Below are 11,764 nucleotides of genomic sequence, written 5' to 3'. Positions count from 1 at the left end.
TTCTTATTTAATGGGACGATTGGTCTTTGCAGAGCCACTTGCCAGTGTACATTGGAACCCGACGCAGCACAGAGCGAGTGAGCTGGCAGCCTCCACTCCTGCAAGGGCCGTCGCGGGCAGCACCAAAATATCTCTGCAATGCCGGGATGTGGACGTGCCTTCGGAAGCATGTTAAGAATAGAAGCACAATGGGACCCTCTCCTTCTGTTGTCAGAGGGGACAGGCAGTCGTCTGCCGGGGGACGGAGGAAGAGGTAAGTTGCGGGATTTGCTTGAGCGTCTCGGACTCTGTGGCGAATTCGGACGGATCTGGTTGGGTTTTTACCTCCTACGACCTGGAATGTGGTCCCTTCCGGAGGAGAAAAAAGGTGTCAGACGGGCTAGAGGGACATGTGGGTCACCCTGGAGGTTTGCTGCTACTAGTAGATAGAGCCGTGAAGACGGGGCCAGAAAGAACCTGAGGGCTTTATACTTTTGTGGCCTTGGAACCAAGAGTCTTCAGTCTTCAGCATGGCAGGATCAAGTGCCTCTGAGGTGATCTTTCTCTCTGTCAGTCACAGTATCACGCTGATGGGTGAGTTCATGGATGTTTTTGAATGTTTGTTCCATCAGCAAAATTCCGCACCCGTACCGATTTGTTGACCTTTAAGCTAAACCGTTCATATCAAATTTCTCATTCTTGGTTCGAGCTTTCACACCAGAGTGTATCTATTTCTGTTTTCCAGGGAAGGTGTGGTTCATTGTGATGGTCTTCCTCCGCATCTCGATCCTCCTGTTTGCCGGGTACCCCTTGTACCAGGACGAGCAGGAGCGCTTCGTGTGCAACACCATTCAGCCGGGTTGCGCGAATGTGTGCTACGACCTGTTTGCCCCCGTCTCGCTCTTCCGCTTCTGGCTGGTGCAGATCACCGCTTCGTGCCTCCCTTACATCATCTTTGTGGTCTACGTGGTCCACAAGGTCTCCAGTGACCTCACAGTGGGCCGGGACTCCATGGTCCATCCCGCTAAAGCTTCGATCTACGAGGAGGAACCGCTCGGTGTGGTGCCCTCAGCTGATAAGGACTGTGCCCGTTGTTTCATCGGCGCATATGTCCTTCAGTTGGTCTCGAGAACTTTGCTGGAGGCCGTGTTTGGCGCGACGCATTACTACTTCTTCGGGTTCTACATCCCCAGGAGGTTCCTGTGCCAGCATGCGCCGTGCACTACCCAGATGGACTGCTACATCTCCAGGCCAACTGAGAAAACGGTGATGCTCAACCTCATGCTGGGTCTGGCCGCGCTCTCCCTTTTCCTGAACATTTTGGATTTCATCAGCACCATCAGGCGCTCCGTTATGAAGAACAAGCGTAAGGTGATGGTAAAGAGGAGCCACGATGAAGAACAGTGCCTCCTTTCCACCGGAGGACCCACCAACGCAAAGGACTCAATTATCCCTGATGTGCAGCGGGGATTGGCGGCGGAAGCTGGTAAGACGGAAAGTTTTCGGAAGAGACAAGGCAGCAAGAGCTCTTGCTGCGGCGATGCAGCGACTTTAGGGCAGAATTCACCGTCACTGAAGGGTTCCACCTTTCCTCTGGGCTCCGCAAGGCCTCAAGGGTGCAACACAAACGGGAACAATGGCTATTCGGTTTCCCAAGAAGAACCCCCAGGGGTCATCGGTAGCGAGGTGGTCCTTTGCCCTCCTGAGCCACTGGGCACGCCGAGGTCCATCCGCGTGAACAAACGCTGTGGCCTCAAACCTCCACCTCCGCCCAGGCGTGACTTTTTGACATCCAGCACAGCTCCAGGCGGACCCACGGGGGACCTTTCAACTATTTGCACGAGAAGAGTCGGCCAGTACACGCTGGTCGAGTTGACGAGCAGTGCGCAGCTGCGGGCCAACGACGATGGGCAGGAGAAGAGATCAGAGTGGGTGTAACTCTGGAGCGTTTGCGCGTCTTGACTGGCAGGTGACGTCGCAACGCAAAAGTACACAAATAGAATTTGTGAGCAATTTGACCATTGCAAAATATAACACGGGAGTCGTTCCGTGACCTTGAGGAACCTCAACCATGAGAGAATCTAAAAGGGAGCGGTGCACCTGTTTCTTGCCTTGTTGACTTTACCCCCCCTCCCCCCACGCTCCCTCTCTCCACCACCACCTTTCCGGACACACTCTTTAAACAACAACAGGCCTTGACCCGTCCTACACACACAAACGCCACCTCTCACTATATATGACACCACCACAGTGCATTTCTCTTTGGTGACCGGGGGTAAAGGACACGTAGTTAGCATTGGCAGGTCGTGCATTTCAGGTCTAGGCCTTCAGTGACACTCTTCAGTGACTTCCGCTTCTGCAAAAATTGTATTTTAGCTTTATGATGAAAATGAAAGGCACAAAACAAGTGAATGTCCGAAGGTGGGGCCGTGTTACAAAGCTGGAAAAAGATAAGACATCAAAAAAGGCTGAGTTTTTTTTTTTGAGAGAGCTTTATTTTGTCCCACACACTTCAAGTCAAGTGGAGCAAGCAGAAAAGTAAAGGATGGACTTTGCTCATTTCTGTTGGTCAGGGGTGACGGGGGCATCGTTCAAAGAACACAGGACTTTTCACCTGTCTCTTTGGAAGGCACGCCTGAGGAGACTCCCGCATTAATTCAGTGGCATCACAGTTGTCGCCCCGCAGCTGAGAGGCTGCTCTCTGTGTAAGCGGAGAGCTCTTGATCTTCTATCTCTTGTGGCGTCTTTGAAGGGGACACACAACAAAAGCCCTCGACCACGGGGACCTCAAATCCCACATCTCTCATCCGTTCTCGGCAGTCCATCAAACCACATCAGAGTTTGGCGGTGTCATGTTTGCCGTTCAGACAAATCTTTGTTGAAGTGATTTTTTATTTTTTTTGTAGGCAGTACAATCTACTTCATGTGTTTCACTGCTTGGCCTAAAATGTGAAGCGACATTTCTGCGAGTAACCTTTTTTTTTTTTTTTAAATGTCTTTCGTCCTTAAAATAACACAACTGTATAAAAAGCACTTTATTGCACAGAACTGCTGTTACATCCTGTCTTATCTCACGTTTTAACCTCACTGTCATTTGAAACCCAAGTGAGGACCTGAAGTGATGCAAACTGTGAAATACTGCACCACCGTGTATCTCACTCTCTTCCTGTCATAAAGTTGATAAAGTTTTGCTATGTCGACGTTTGTGTTTCTTCTTTGGACCTCTAAGCTGTGATATTATTCATAGACTGTAATTCAGATTATAAAATAAGTGGTTAAACTCGCCACACATTTGTAATCTGTGGGGGTTAAGCAAAGGCATGTTGCTCTGTTTAGTGATGGGTTGGAAAAACAAATGAATCGGTGTTGTTGCATGAAATATTCATCTCTGGTCAAAATAAAGCACCAAAAACTAAAAGAGGAAAAGATACCAATTTAGCAAGTATGGAATGTAAAAGGCAGTGCTACAGCTAAATGTGTTTGGGTGTGTGTGCTATTAGGTTGTTGTCTTCGCCTTCAGCATCTGATCCCCCCCACCCCCGTAACTCCTCAGGGGGTCTATGTGCAGTGTTTCCTCCTGTTTTTCTTTCTCTGCCAACTAAGTAAAAAAAAAAAAGGTCTTCAGTACTCACAAACAACACCTCCGAGCAGAAAGATGGCTGCTGATTTGCTGGTAACGACATAAACACTGACGTCGCTGTACAAAAACACTTAGAATGTCAAACAAAAGCAGTGTTTTGCCGTTTCTCCATAGACAGTGCATGTTTAAAAGATGAGGGGGAGAGAAAAACACAGATCCCCGAGACCTTCCATCATACACAAGACAATGAAACGTAGTCTTTGCACATGAGCTTTCTGATCACTCAGCCTTGTGTTTGTAGATGTCTTTTAACAGTCTGAGCTCCTCGATCAAGGTCTTGTTTTGATTTTCCAGCACGGCCACGCGGTTTTCCAAGCATTTCACGTACTCCTTCTTCTTCCGTCGACACTCGCGGGCGGCCTCCCTGGGAACAAAACTTACAGTCAATACATAGGGTGTGGAGATGATGTCTAGTCCAGTCCTTTACCAATATTTCTTAATGATAATTTATGTCTTTTACCCGTCTGGTAAACTTCCCAGAAATTACAAAAGTCAATCCTTCACTTTGGTTCCTCTCTCCACTTTTCAAAAAGTTTGTGCCAAACAGTTTCATAAATCACCCCCTTTGTGATGTGACAAAGAGCACGGACACCGAAATACCACAACGGCAGAAGTTTTTTTTTGTTTTTGTTCCTTTTTGACAAACATGCGGACGGTTCAGTGAGAAGCTGGGGTGGTAAACTGAGTGCTCAACATATTTTCTGTCACTTTAAGAACAGGCCATTTTTTTTAGGTTTTCCTAACAAATAGCCATGAGCTAAGAAACTAGAACATTTGGAGCAACACATGTTCACAGTGTGTCTGAACTTTCTCAAGTGCTTTGCTGTGCGCTTTGCCATGGCGTGGGTAAAATTATAAATGCATAGTTTTGCGTCGGCTAGCCCCTATGACAACTTGTCTTTGGCTCCAGGTACAGCTAGCACAGCTAGCGTAACTCCTGCTGCCAAACAAAGTGCATTTTAAGTGGGAGGAGACTTCAGTTGAAGGTGTATAAATCTAAGACACGTGGTTGCAGGAGCCCTGGGTGTCAGTCCACATTGGTGTCAGTGTTGAATTGGGGGGGAAGGGAAGGGGTTCATCCTTTCTGAATGTTAGTCACTCAACCCAAAACAACGATAAATGCATGTTTTGTTTTGTTTTTCACCTTTATGCGCTTTGATGCAGTGAAACTCCCGTCTTTCCTCTTCGGGCTGTGGGTGTTATTACTCAAAATTTGTAAATTTGACAGTTCTGATGTGATTATTGTTTTCTATTTTCTACACCATTTTGCTTCGGGGGAAGGGAGACAAAAAAAAACAAAAAAAAAAAAATCAATCCAGAGTGTCATTTGAAATTGTTACTAGCATGACGGGGCTGCTTCCTCCTGACCTGTTCTTAATGAGGCGGAGCTCCCTCCTCTGCACGTCGTCTTCCACGGGTTGGTGGAAGCCGTGGCTTCGAGCCACTGCCAGCGCTTTGGGGTGGCTGGAGCTGCTGGTGTTCCGCAGCTGACAGCCACTCATGTTGCCTTTGGGGCATTCAAAACACAAAACTCAAGCGTTAATTCCGACGCTAATTAAGCCCGCAGTGGCAATATTTGCATTCATGTGCTGCTCGACCGGGTCTGGGGGGGGGGGAACTAAACTACAACGAATATCGAGTGCCCCCTTTTGGCTAGTTGCAGCACACGCAGCCAACCCATGGTGCCAGATGCTGACATTCGACAGGATGTAAAAAAAAATAAAATAAAATAAAATAAAAAAATAAAAAAAAATTCTCCAAAGATAGGTTTTTTTTTTTTCGCTTTTTTCTTTCTTTCTTTTTTTTTTTTTAAGGAGACGCCCTGTACAGCAAGAAGGTTGCAGGTTAATTTTCCCTCCGGGTGAAGTTTGCATATTCTTCCTGTGTCTGCATGGGTTCTCTCTGGGCATTTCTGCTTCATCCCCACATGAAACTATACACATTATGCAAATTCAGAATTTAGTGTCTGGTCGAAGGTGCAAACCTGCTGTCACCCTAAAAAAAAAAAAGAAAAAAAAAGCAGGGATTAGCTCGAGGTCTACCTTGACGCCGAATTCATATTAACAACTCATAGATGGAGTGATGCCCAGGAGGGCAAAGCTTTGGTTCTAACAATTACTTGGCAGATTACCCCCACTGATGAGACCATTAGACCGGGTGACGGAAATGAACAATTCCTATGTGTGAATGCTGAATGGATGGATGGATGCTTTGAAAGTGTTTCATGTTCCTCAATGTTCCTCGAAAGCTAAATGATTTCTTGGATAAGATGACAGTGCCTGCACATGCAATGCATAGTCTTTTTTTTTTTTTTTTTTTTTAAATACATATTTTCTATATTCAATTTCCCATTTGATATTTTCAACCATTGCTCCATTCCTGTGAATTGATAGGTGTTTTCAAAAAGAACAAAAAGAAAACATCTTTTTCGAGAGCCATCCAGTTTTTCTTTCACACACTTTAATATTCTGTCTTATTACATGTGCAACAAAAGAGGTGCCTTTGCTCATCTCTTCCCTTCCTGCAGCTGTGTCAACAACAAAAACAAAAACAAAAACAAAAACAAAAAAAAAACACCTCAGTGCGCCCTTGCGTCGTTGCCGCGCGAAAAATGATTAATCCCATGATTCGTTGAAGTCGCACGCGGGGAAACGGTCTATAGTCACTGCTTTGCCAGCAACTGACGTCAATATGCATCTCATTCGCCGGTTCACATTTACAAGTCGGTGCTGGGGGGCCTGTTCCAGGAAAAGCAGCAGCGTCAGACACTGCTGCCATGTGCTGTGAGTGGGCAGTGCAGCGAAGCATTTCACACAGTGCGAGTGATCATAGGCTGAACCAGCCGGTCTCCTCTTCCCAAGCAGCTTGTTGAAGCTGCAACAAATTAAGTTTGTGTATTATACATGTATATATATATACAGATATACATATATACAGTATATTGTGTGCTTTCCTTTTCCTTTTTTTTTTTATACTTCCTAATCCACCTCTCACACAGATCTTCTCGCCTGCTGTCAGTTAAAATCAAGTTGCTATGAGAACCAATTTGTTTCCGGCTGTGGATCTCTTTGTTAGTCCTGTTTTCTACGGGTTTTTGTGGAAACGCTTAAGATTCAAACCTCCCCTCTGTAATTCAGGTTTGGAGGGAGGTTGCTGGCTTTGACAGCCCAATCTTCTCAATGAGTTCCATTTTTTTTTTTTTTTTTTAATGTTTTAAAATGAGACGTTAAGAATGGAGAACAAATAACAAGCAATCAGAGTAAATAAACTCATTTCAGCCATGATTATTTTGTAACAGGAGAAGCATTGGACATTCTACACTTAATCAAAAACAAAAAAACAAAAATTGTAATACCTGAAAAATGTAATTGCTTCCAGGACCGATGAATTCAAATGCCAGTAGCCACACGAGTATTTCAATAACTGTTTCTTAAAAAAATCTAATCTTTTTTGAAAACTAATAAGAAATTGAAGTACCTTGTTCGGTCTCCTCCCCGGTCACAGCCATGCTGCATCTACTGCTTACTGCCCACTGCACGGACTAACTGTTCGCCACCTTCAGTCTTCTCCTCTCCGAGTGAATCACTTCCAAAAGGCAAATGTGAGGCTGTGTGTATGCGATTTACAATTAGAGGCGCTGACATCACCATGACATCACCGGCCTCCTGATGTCAACTGCATGGTTTCCTCTCTCCCCCTGGCACAGCACTGTGAGTCAGGGGCTCTGCTATAAATATATATACGTGTGTGTGTGTGTGTGTGTATGTGTGTGTGTGTGTGTGTGTGTGTGTGTGTGTGTGTGTGTGTGTGTGTGTGTGTGTGTGTCAGAAAACAGAATTTTGTCTTGACTTAAATCACGTTTGAAAGACATCAACACAAAACATGAAATCAGGTTCATCCTGACGTCAATAATGAAGCAAAAAAACAAATTCCCACAAATCAAATTACAACAGAAACAAATCCGTGGAACTCGAGCCTGTAGGTGTTCTTGCTTGTCTTCCGTATTCACAATACTAGAGCCGAGCGTTGCGGAACAATGCCTTACGGCAAGCTTTCGAGATGACCCAAGTGATTCAGACAGAGGGTTCTGTTTTAAGAAGCTCTACTTTAATGTAAAGCCTTTGATGTGGTGATATGTAAGAGTTCGAAGTGATTATTGGTCGGTGTGTCCACTGCACCCTTTCGTGGTACAAAATGTAAGTTTAGGATGAACGGCAACGTAATGCGGTGCGGTTGGGCCTGTCCACATACAAGAAAGAGGAACCGAAAGTCTCCTGACATGTGGGATCCCGGCTGTCGTGCAACTCAAAGACCGTGGAGGTAGCAGAATGACAAGAAGAAGCCCCAGAAAAGCTACAGTGTGGCGAAAGGTGGATAAATCTTCCACACAACCAAAAGGCATGTTGGGTTATTTTCATTTATTTATTAGCAGTAGTGGTGGTAGTAGTAGTAGTACTATTGGTTGATAATATTTACAATATTTGGCATGTATACAGTTGTGTACAGTTAAAGTCGTGGGAAGAGAGCAGCGTGAGAAAGAAAAGCTGCTCCAACTCCAACAGACACCTGCTTTTCAAGCCTGCAAAGTGTCAGCGCTACCACAGTGACACAATCATCTGTTCAGACTACGGCAGGACCTCGTGGCGCAACGGTAGCGCGTCTGACTCCAGATCAGAAGGTTGCGTGTTCAAATCACGTCGGGGTCACAACTTTTCAAATTCACATAAAGCTTCTGGATTGATTGGTTGGTAGTTTTTAGCAAGAAGGACTCCTAGATTTGCACTGTATCACTCAATCAGCAAGTAAGGAGAAATAATCTGTTATGTTTACATTTATTGTCTACATTTTTTCACTCAAGATTGTCATGATATGTATGATAGGACTATAGCTGGACTTCGTGGCGCAACGGTAGCGCGTCTGACTCCAGATCAGAAGGTTGCGTGTTCAAATCACGTCGGGGTCACAACTTTTCAAATTCACATAATGCTTCTGGATTTGAGTTGTTGGGGGTTTTTAGCGAGAAGGACTCCTAGATTTGCACTGTATCACTCAATCAGCAAGTAAGGACAAGTAATCTGTAATCTTTACATTTATTGTCTACATTTTTTCACTCAAGATTGTCATGGTATGTATGATCTGATAACAGAGGGACCTCGTGGCGCAACGGTAGCGCGTCTGACTCCAGATCAGAAGGTTGCGTGTTCAAATCACGTCGGGGTCATTGGCTTTTCAATCCGACTGAGGATCTGGTTTTTCCAATACTAGAGAAATTTGTGCCTGATCAAGTCAAGAAGCCGTCTTTAAAATGTCACCATGAAAAATATACATTCTGCAACTGCTTGACCTGCACAGTCAAAGTTCCACAGTCAAAGTCAGCCTGTGAAAGTGTGAGACTGATTTTGTGCTATCAGCCTTTAGTGCCCACAAGTGTCAGCGCTCCCACAGTGACACAATCATCTGCTCAGACTACAGCAGGACCTCGTGGCGCAACGGTAGCGCGTCTGACTCCAGATCAGAAGGTTGCGTGTTCAAATCACGTCGGGGTCAGAACTTTTCAAATTCACATAAAGCTTCTGGATTTGAGTTGTTGGGAGTTTTTAGCGAGAAGGACTCCTAGATTTGTACTGTGTCACTCAAAATGCGAATAAGGACGAACAATCTGTAATCTTTATGTTTATTGTCTACATTTTTTCACTCAAGATTGTCATGTTATGTATGATCAGACAGCAGCAGGACCTCGTGGCGCAACGGTAGCGCGTCTGACTCCAGATCAGAAGGTTGCGTGTTCAAATCACGTCGGGGTCACAACTTTTCAAATCCCTGTTGTCAATTCAGTGCAATGACTTCTAGTCCACCGTACATTCAACCAGGTTTTGTGTGACAATATGTTTGGCAAATTGAATCCATCACCTTGGATGCCTGCCACACGTGTCCATGGAGACAACAGTGGTAGCCTTAATTAGAAAAAAAAAAATAGCATGTTTTTTGTCGCACGTTTAGCATGAAAAAAATCGGTAAAATAGTTTAGCAGAAAAAAAGAAAGAAAGAAAATGTCACAATCCGGAAATAGAAAGTTTTCTGCTCAAGCAAGCAACAAAATATAAACATGATTATGTGAAAGCTTGAGGCTGCTTTGTGATCTCAGCCTTTCAAGAATACAAGCGTCAGCGCTCGCACAGGGGAGACAGCCAGTTGCTGTGGCTGCAGCAGGACCTCGTGGCGCAACGGTAGCGCGTCTGACTCCAGATCAGAAGGTTGCGTGTTCAAATCACGTCGGGGTCATTGGCTTTTAAATTCACATAATGCTTCTGGATTTGAGTTGTTGGGGGTTTTTAGCGAGAAGGACTCCTAGATTTGCACTGTATCACTCAATCAGCAAGTAAGGACAAATAATCTCTAATATTGTCTACATTTTTTTCACTCAAGATTGTCATGGTATGTATGATCTGACTACAGCGGGACCTCGTGGCGCAACGGTAGCGCGTCTGACTCCAGATCAGAAGGTTGCGTGTTCAAATCACGTCGGGGTCACAACTTTTCAAATTCACATAATGCTTCTGGATTTGAGTTGTTGGGAGTTTTTAGCGAGAAGGACTCCTAGATTTGCACTGTATCACTCAATCAGCAAATAAGGACAAATAATTTCTCATATTTACATTTATTGTCTACATTTTTTTCACTCAAGATTGTCATGGTATGTATGATCGGACTACAGCGGGACCTCGTGGCGCAACGGTAGCGCGTCTGACTCCAGATCAGAAGGTTGCGTGTTCAAATCACGTCGGGGTCACTGGCTTTTCAACCCCCACAAGAAGTTCCTGTTTGATTAATTGTCTGGTCTTTATAGTCCCAACAGAAATGTGCGTCTGCTCAAGTCAAGAAGCCGTCTTTGAAATGCATGGGCCAGTAGTTTTGAGTTTTGCATGCTTCAGTAATCAACAAACTATACACGGCGGCCTGTGAAACTGTGCGAGACTGTCAGCGCTTTGTTAGCAAGACAATCGGCTGCTCTGTCAACGGTCGGACCTCGTGGCCCAGATCAGAAGGTTGCGCGTTCACGACGCGGTCGGAGCTCTCAGAGTCGAAAATTGCCAATTCCAAGTTTGCGTTTTGCACGGCTGCAGATTTTGGCAAATTGAACGGATCACTGTGGATGGCTGCCACCTCCCATCCTCAGGCAAAAAATAATAAAAGCTACAGTGTCAATGATAGAGGAGGAAGGAGATGTGCTAGGTTGGGGGGGACAAAAGCACCTGTCAATTGTACGCATGCAATTACTGGGGAGCGAGAATACATGCGTATTAGGGGAGTTGTGGCAGTAGTGAAAAGGGACAGAAGCGATGAGAGAATATGTTGATACAGCTGAAAGGAAAAGATGATATTTGTAATGTGAAAAATTACACATTTATTTGAATGTGCTTGCACACGTTTCGCTTAATCAACGATGTCAAACCCGTGCTTACACTTCAGCACAATTCACGGTGGCACATTTGAGTATCAGCATAAATTCACAATATCTGTAGTTTCGATTTGATTTTCAATTCCTTCGAGGTTTCCGTAGTTTTGGGAGGTACCATAGATAAACAGAGACGTCCCCGTATACGCTAAATTCTCTTCGATTTCTTGTCATTGGCCTTAGTACGCGCGAATACATATCTAATTATTTAGAATGAAAAACAATGTGAACAGTGCCATAGGCCGGTTAAAAACTAGTTTACGCGTGTTAATGCAACACCCCCGTTTTGCGTCGATGGTATAACCCGAGCGGTAGGGAAGACCTGCAAGTGAGACAAATCAAGCCTGTGAAAGCGGAGTAACTTGACTTTTTATAACTATAAAAACGATTAAAAACGGAGCAGAGGTACGTACCATTAAACAGTCATCTCTTAAACGTAAGCCACCTGTTTTGCTTAGCAACGGTGCCCTGTCTCGCCCGAGCTGCCACCATGTATGTGCGGAAATTGTAAAAAGAAAACGACCACTTGCTAGCCACAGCTGAGCTAGCGTTAGCGGCTAACTAGCTCCTAGCCGGTGCCGTAGCCCCGGACAGACTCTGTACCTACACCGTCACAACCTTCGGTGTACTTGGCTAGGGAGAGCTAGCGCGCTAGCACGCTCCTTCGCCATCCTATTTTGGGGGTTGGC

General features: G+C 45.1%; 2 protein-coding genes and 8 non-coding genes across 10 annotated transcripts; 9 read left to right on the top strand and 1 right to left on the bottom strand.

Annotated features, from left to right (window-relative positions):
• Positions 1-57: 57 nt before the first annotated feature.
• LOC142880873 (gap junction delta-4 protein-like) lies at positions 58-2,311 on the top strand. Its single transcript, XM_076014846.1, has 2 exons — positions 58-573; positions 725-2,311. Exons 1-2 carry the CDS (start codon positions 510-512, stop codon positions 1,915-1,917), a joined length of 1,257 nt encoding a protein of 418 aa, XP_075870961.1. The 5' UTR covers positions 58-509; the 3' UTR covers positions 1,918-2,311.
• Positions 2,312-3,535: 1,224 nt separating this feature from the next.
• Positions 3,536-5,142, bottom strand: LOC142880886 (cyclic AMP-responsive element-binding protein 1-like). Its single transcript, XM_076014862.1, has 2 exons — positions 4,988-5,142; positions 3,536-3,983 (listed from the first exon to the last, which is right to left on the bottom strand). The coding sequence occupies exons 1-2, from the start codon at positions 5,119-5,121 to the stop codon at positions 3,839-3,841; spliced, it is 279 nt and encodes a 92-aa protein (XP_075870977.1). The 5' UTR covers positions 5,122-5,142; the 3' UTR covers positions 3,536-3,838.
• A 3,111-nt stretch (positions 5,143-8,253) lies between these two features.
• On the top strand, positions 8,254-8,325 carry trnaw-cca (transfer RNA tryptophan (anticodon CCA)). Its single transcript has one exon. It is a non-coding gene; the product is annotated as a tRNA-Trp (tRNA).
• Positions 8,326-8,510: 185 nt separating this feature from the next.
• On the top strand, positions 8,511-8,582 carry trnaw-cca (transfer RNA tryptophan (anticodon CCA)). The gene has a single exon. It is a non-coding gene; the product is annotated as a tRNA-Trp (tRNA).
• Positions 8,583-8,768: 186 nt separating this feature from the next.
• On the top strand, positions 8,769-8,840 carry trnaw-cca (transfer RNA tryptophan (anticodon CCA)). The gene has a single exon. It is a non-coding gene; the product is annotated as a tRNA-Trp (tRNA).
• Positions 8,841-9,094: 254 nt separating this feature from the next.
• trnaw-cca (transfer RNA tryptophan (anticodon CCA)) lies at positions 9,095-9,166 on the top strand. Its single transcript has one exon. It is a non-coding gene; the product is annotated as a tRNA-Trp (tRNA).
• Positions 9,167-9,352: 186 nt separating this feature from the next.
• trnaw-cca (transfer RNA tryptophan (anticodon CCA)) lies at positions 9,353-9,424 on the top strand. Its single transcript has one exon. It is a non-coding gene; the product is annotated as a tRNA-Trp (tRNA).
• Positions 9,425-9,829: 405 nt separating this feature from the next.
• On the top strand, positions 9,830-9,901 carry trnaw-cca (transfer RNA tryptophan (anticodon CCA)). The gene has a single exon. It is a non-coding gene; the product is annotated as a tRNA-Trp (tRNA).
• A 177-nt stretch (positions 9,902-10,078) lies between these two features.
• Positions 10,079-10,150, top strand: trnaw-cca (transfer RNA tryptophan (anticodon CCA)). The gene has a single exon. It is a non-coding gene; the product is annotated as a tRNA-Trp (tRNA).
• Positions 10,151-10,337: 187 nt separating this feature from the next.
• On the top strand, positions 10,338-10,409 carry trnaw-cca (transfer RNA tryptophan (anticodon CCA)). The gene has a single exon. It is a non-coding gene; the product is annotated as a tRNA-Trp (tRNA).
• Positions 10,410-11,764: the final 1,355 nt, after the last annotated feature.

This window comes from Nelusetta ayraudi, unplaced genomic scaffold, assembly GCF_046127955.1.
Source record: "Nelusetta ayraudi isolate G7.1 ecotype Tasmania unplaced genomic scaffold, CSIRO-AGI_Nayr_v1 ptg000174l, whole genome shotgun sequence".
In the NCBI taxonomy this organism is placed as follows: domain Eukaryota; kingdom Metazoa; phylum Chordata; class Actinopteri; order Tetraodontiformes; family Monacanthidae; genus Nelusetta; species Nelusetta ayraudi.
The sequence above is the reverse complement of the archived record's forward strand: the minus strand, read 5'-3'. Positions and strand labels throughout refer to the sequence as shown.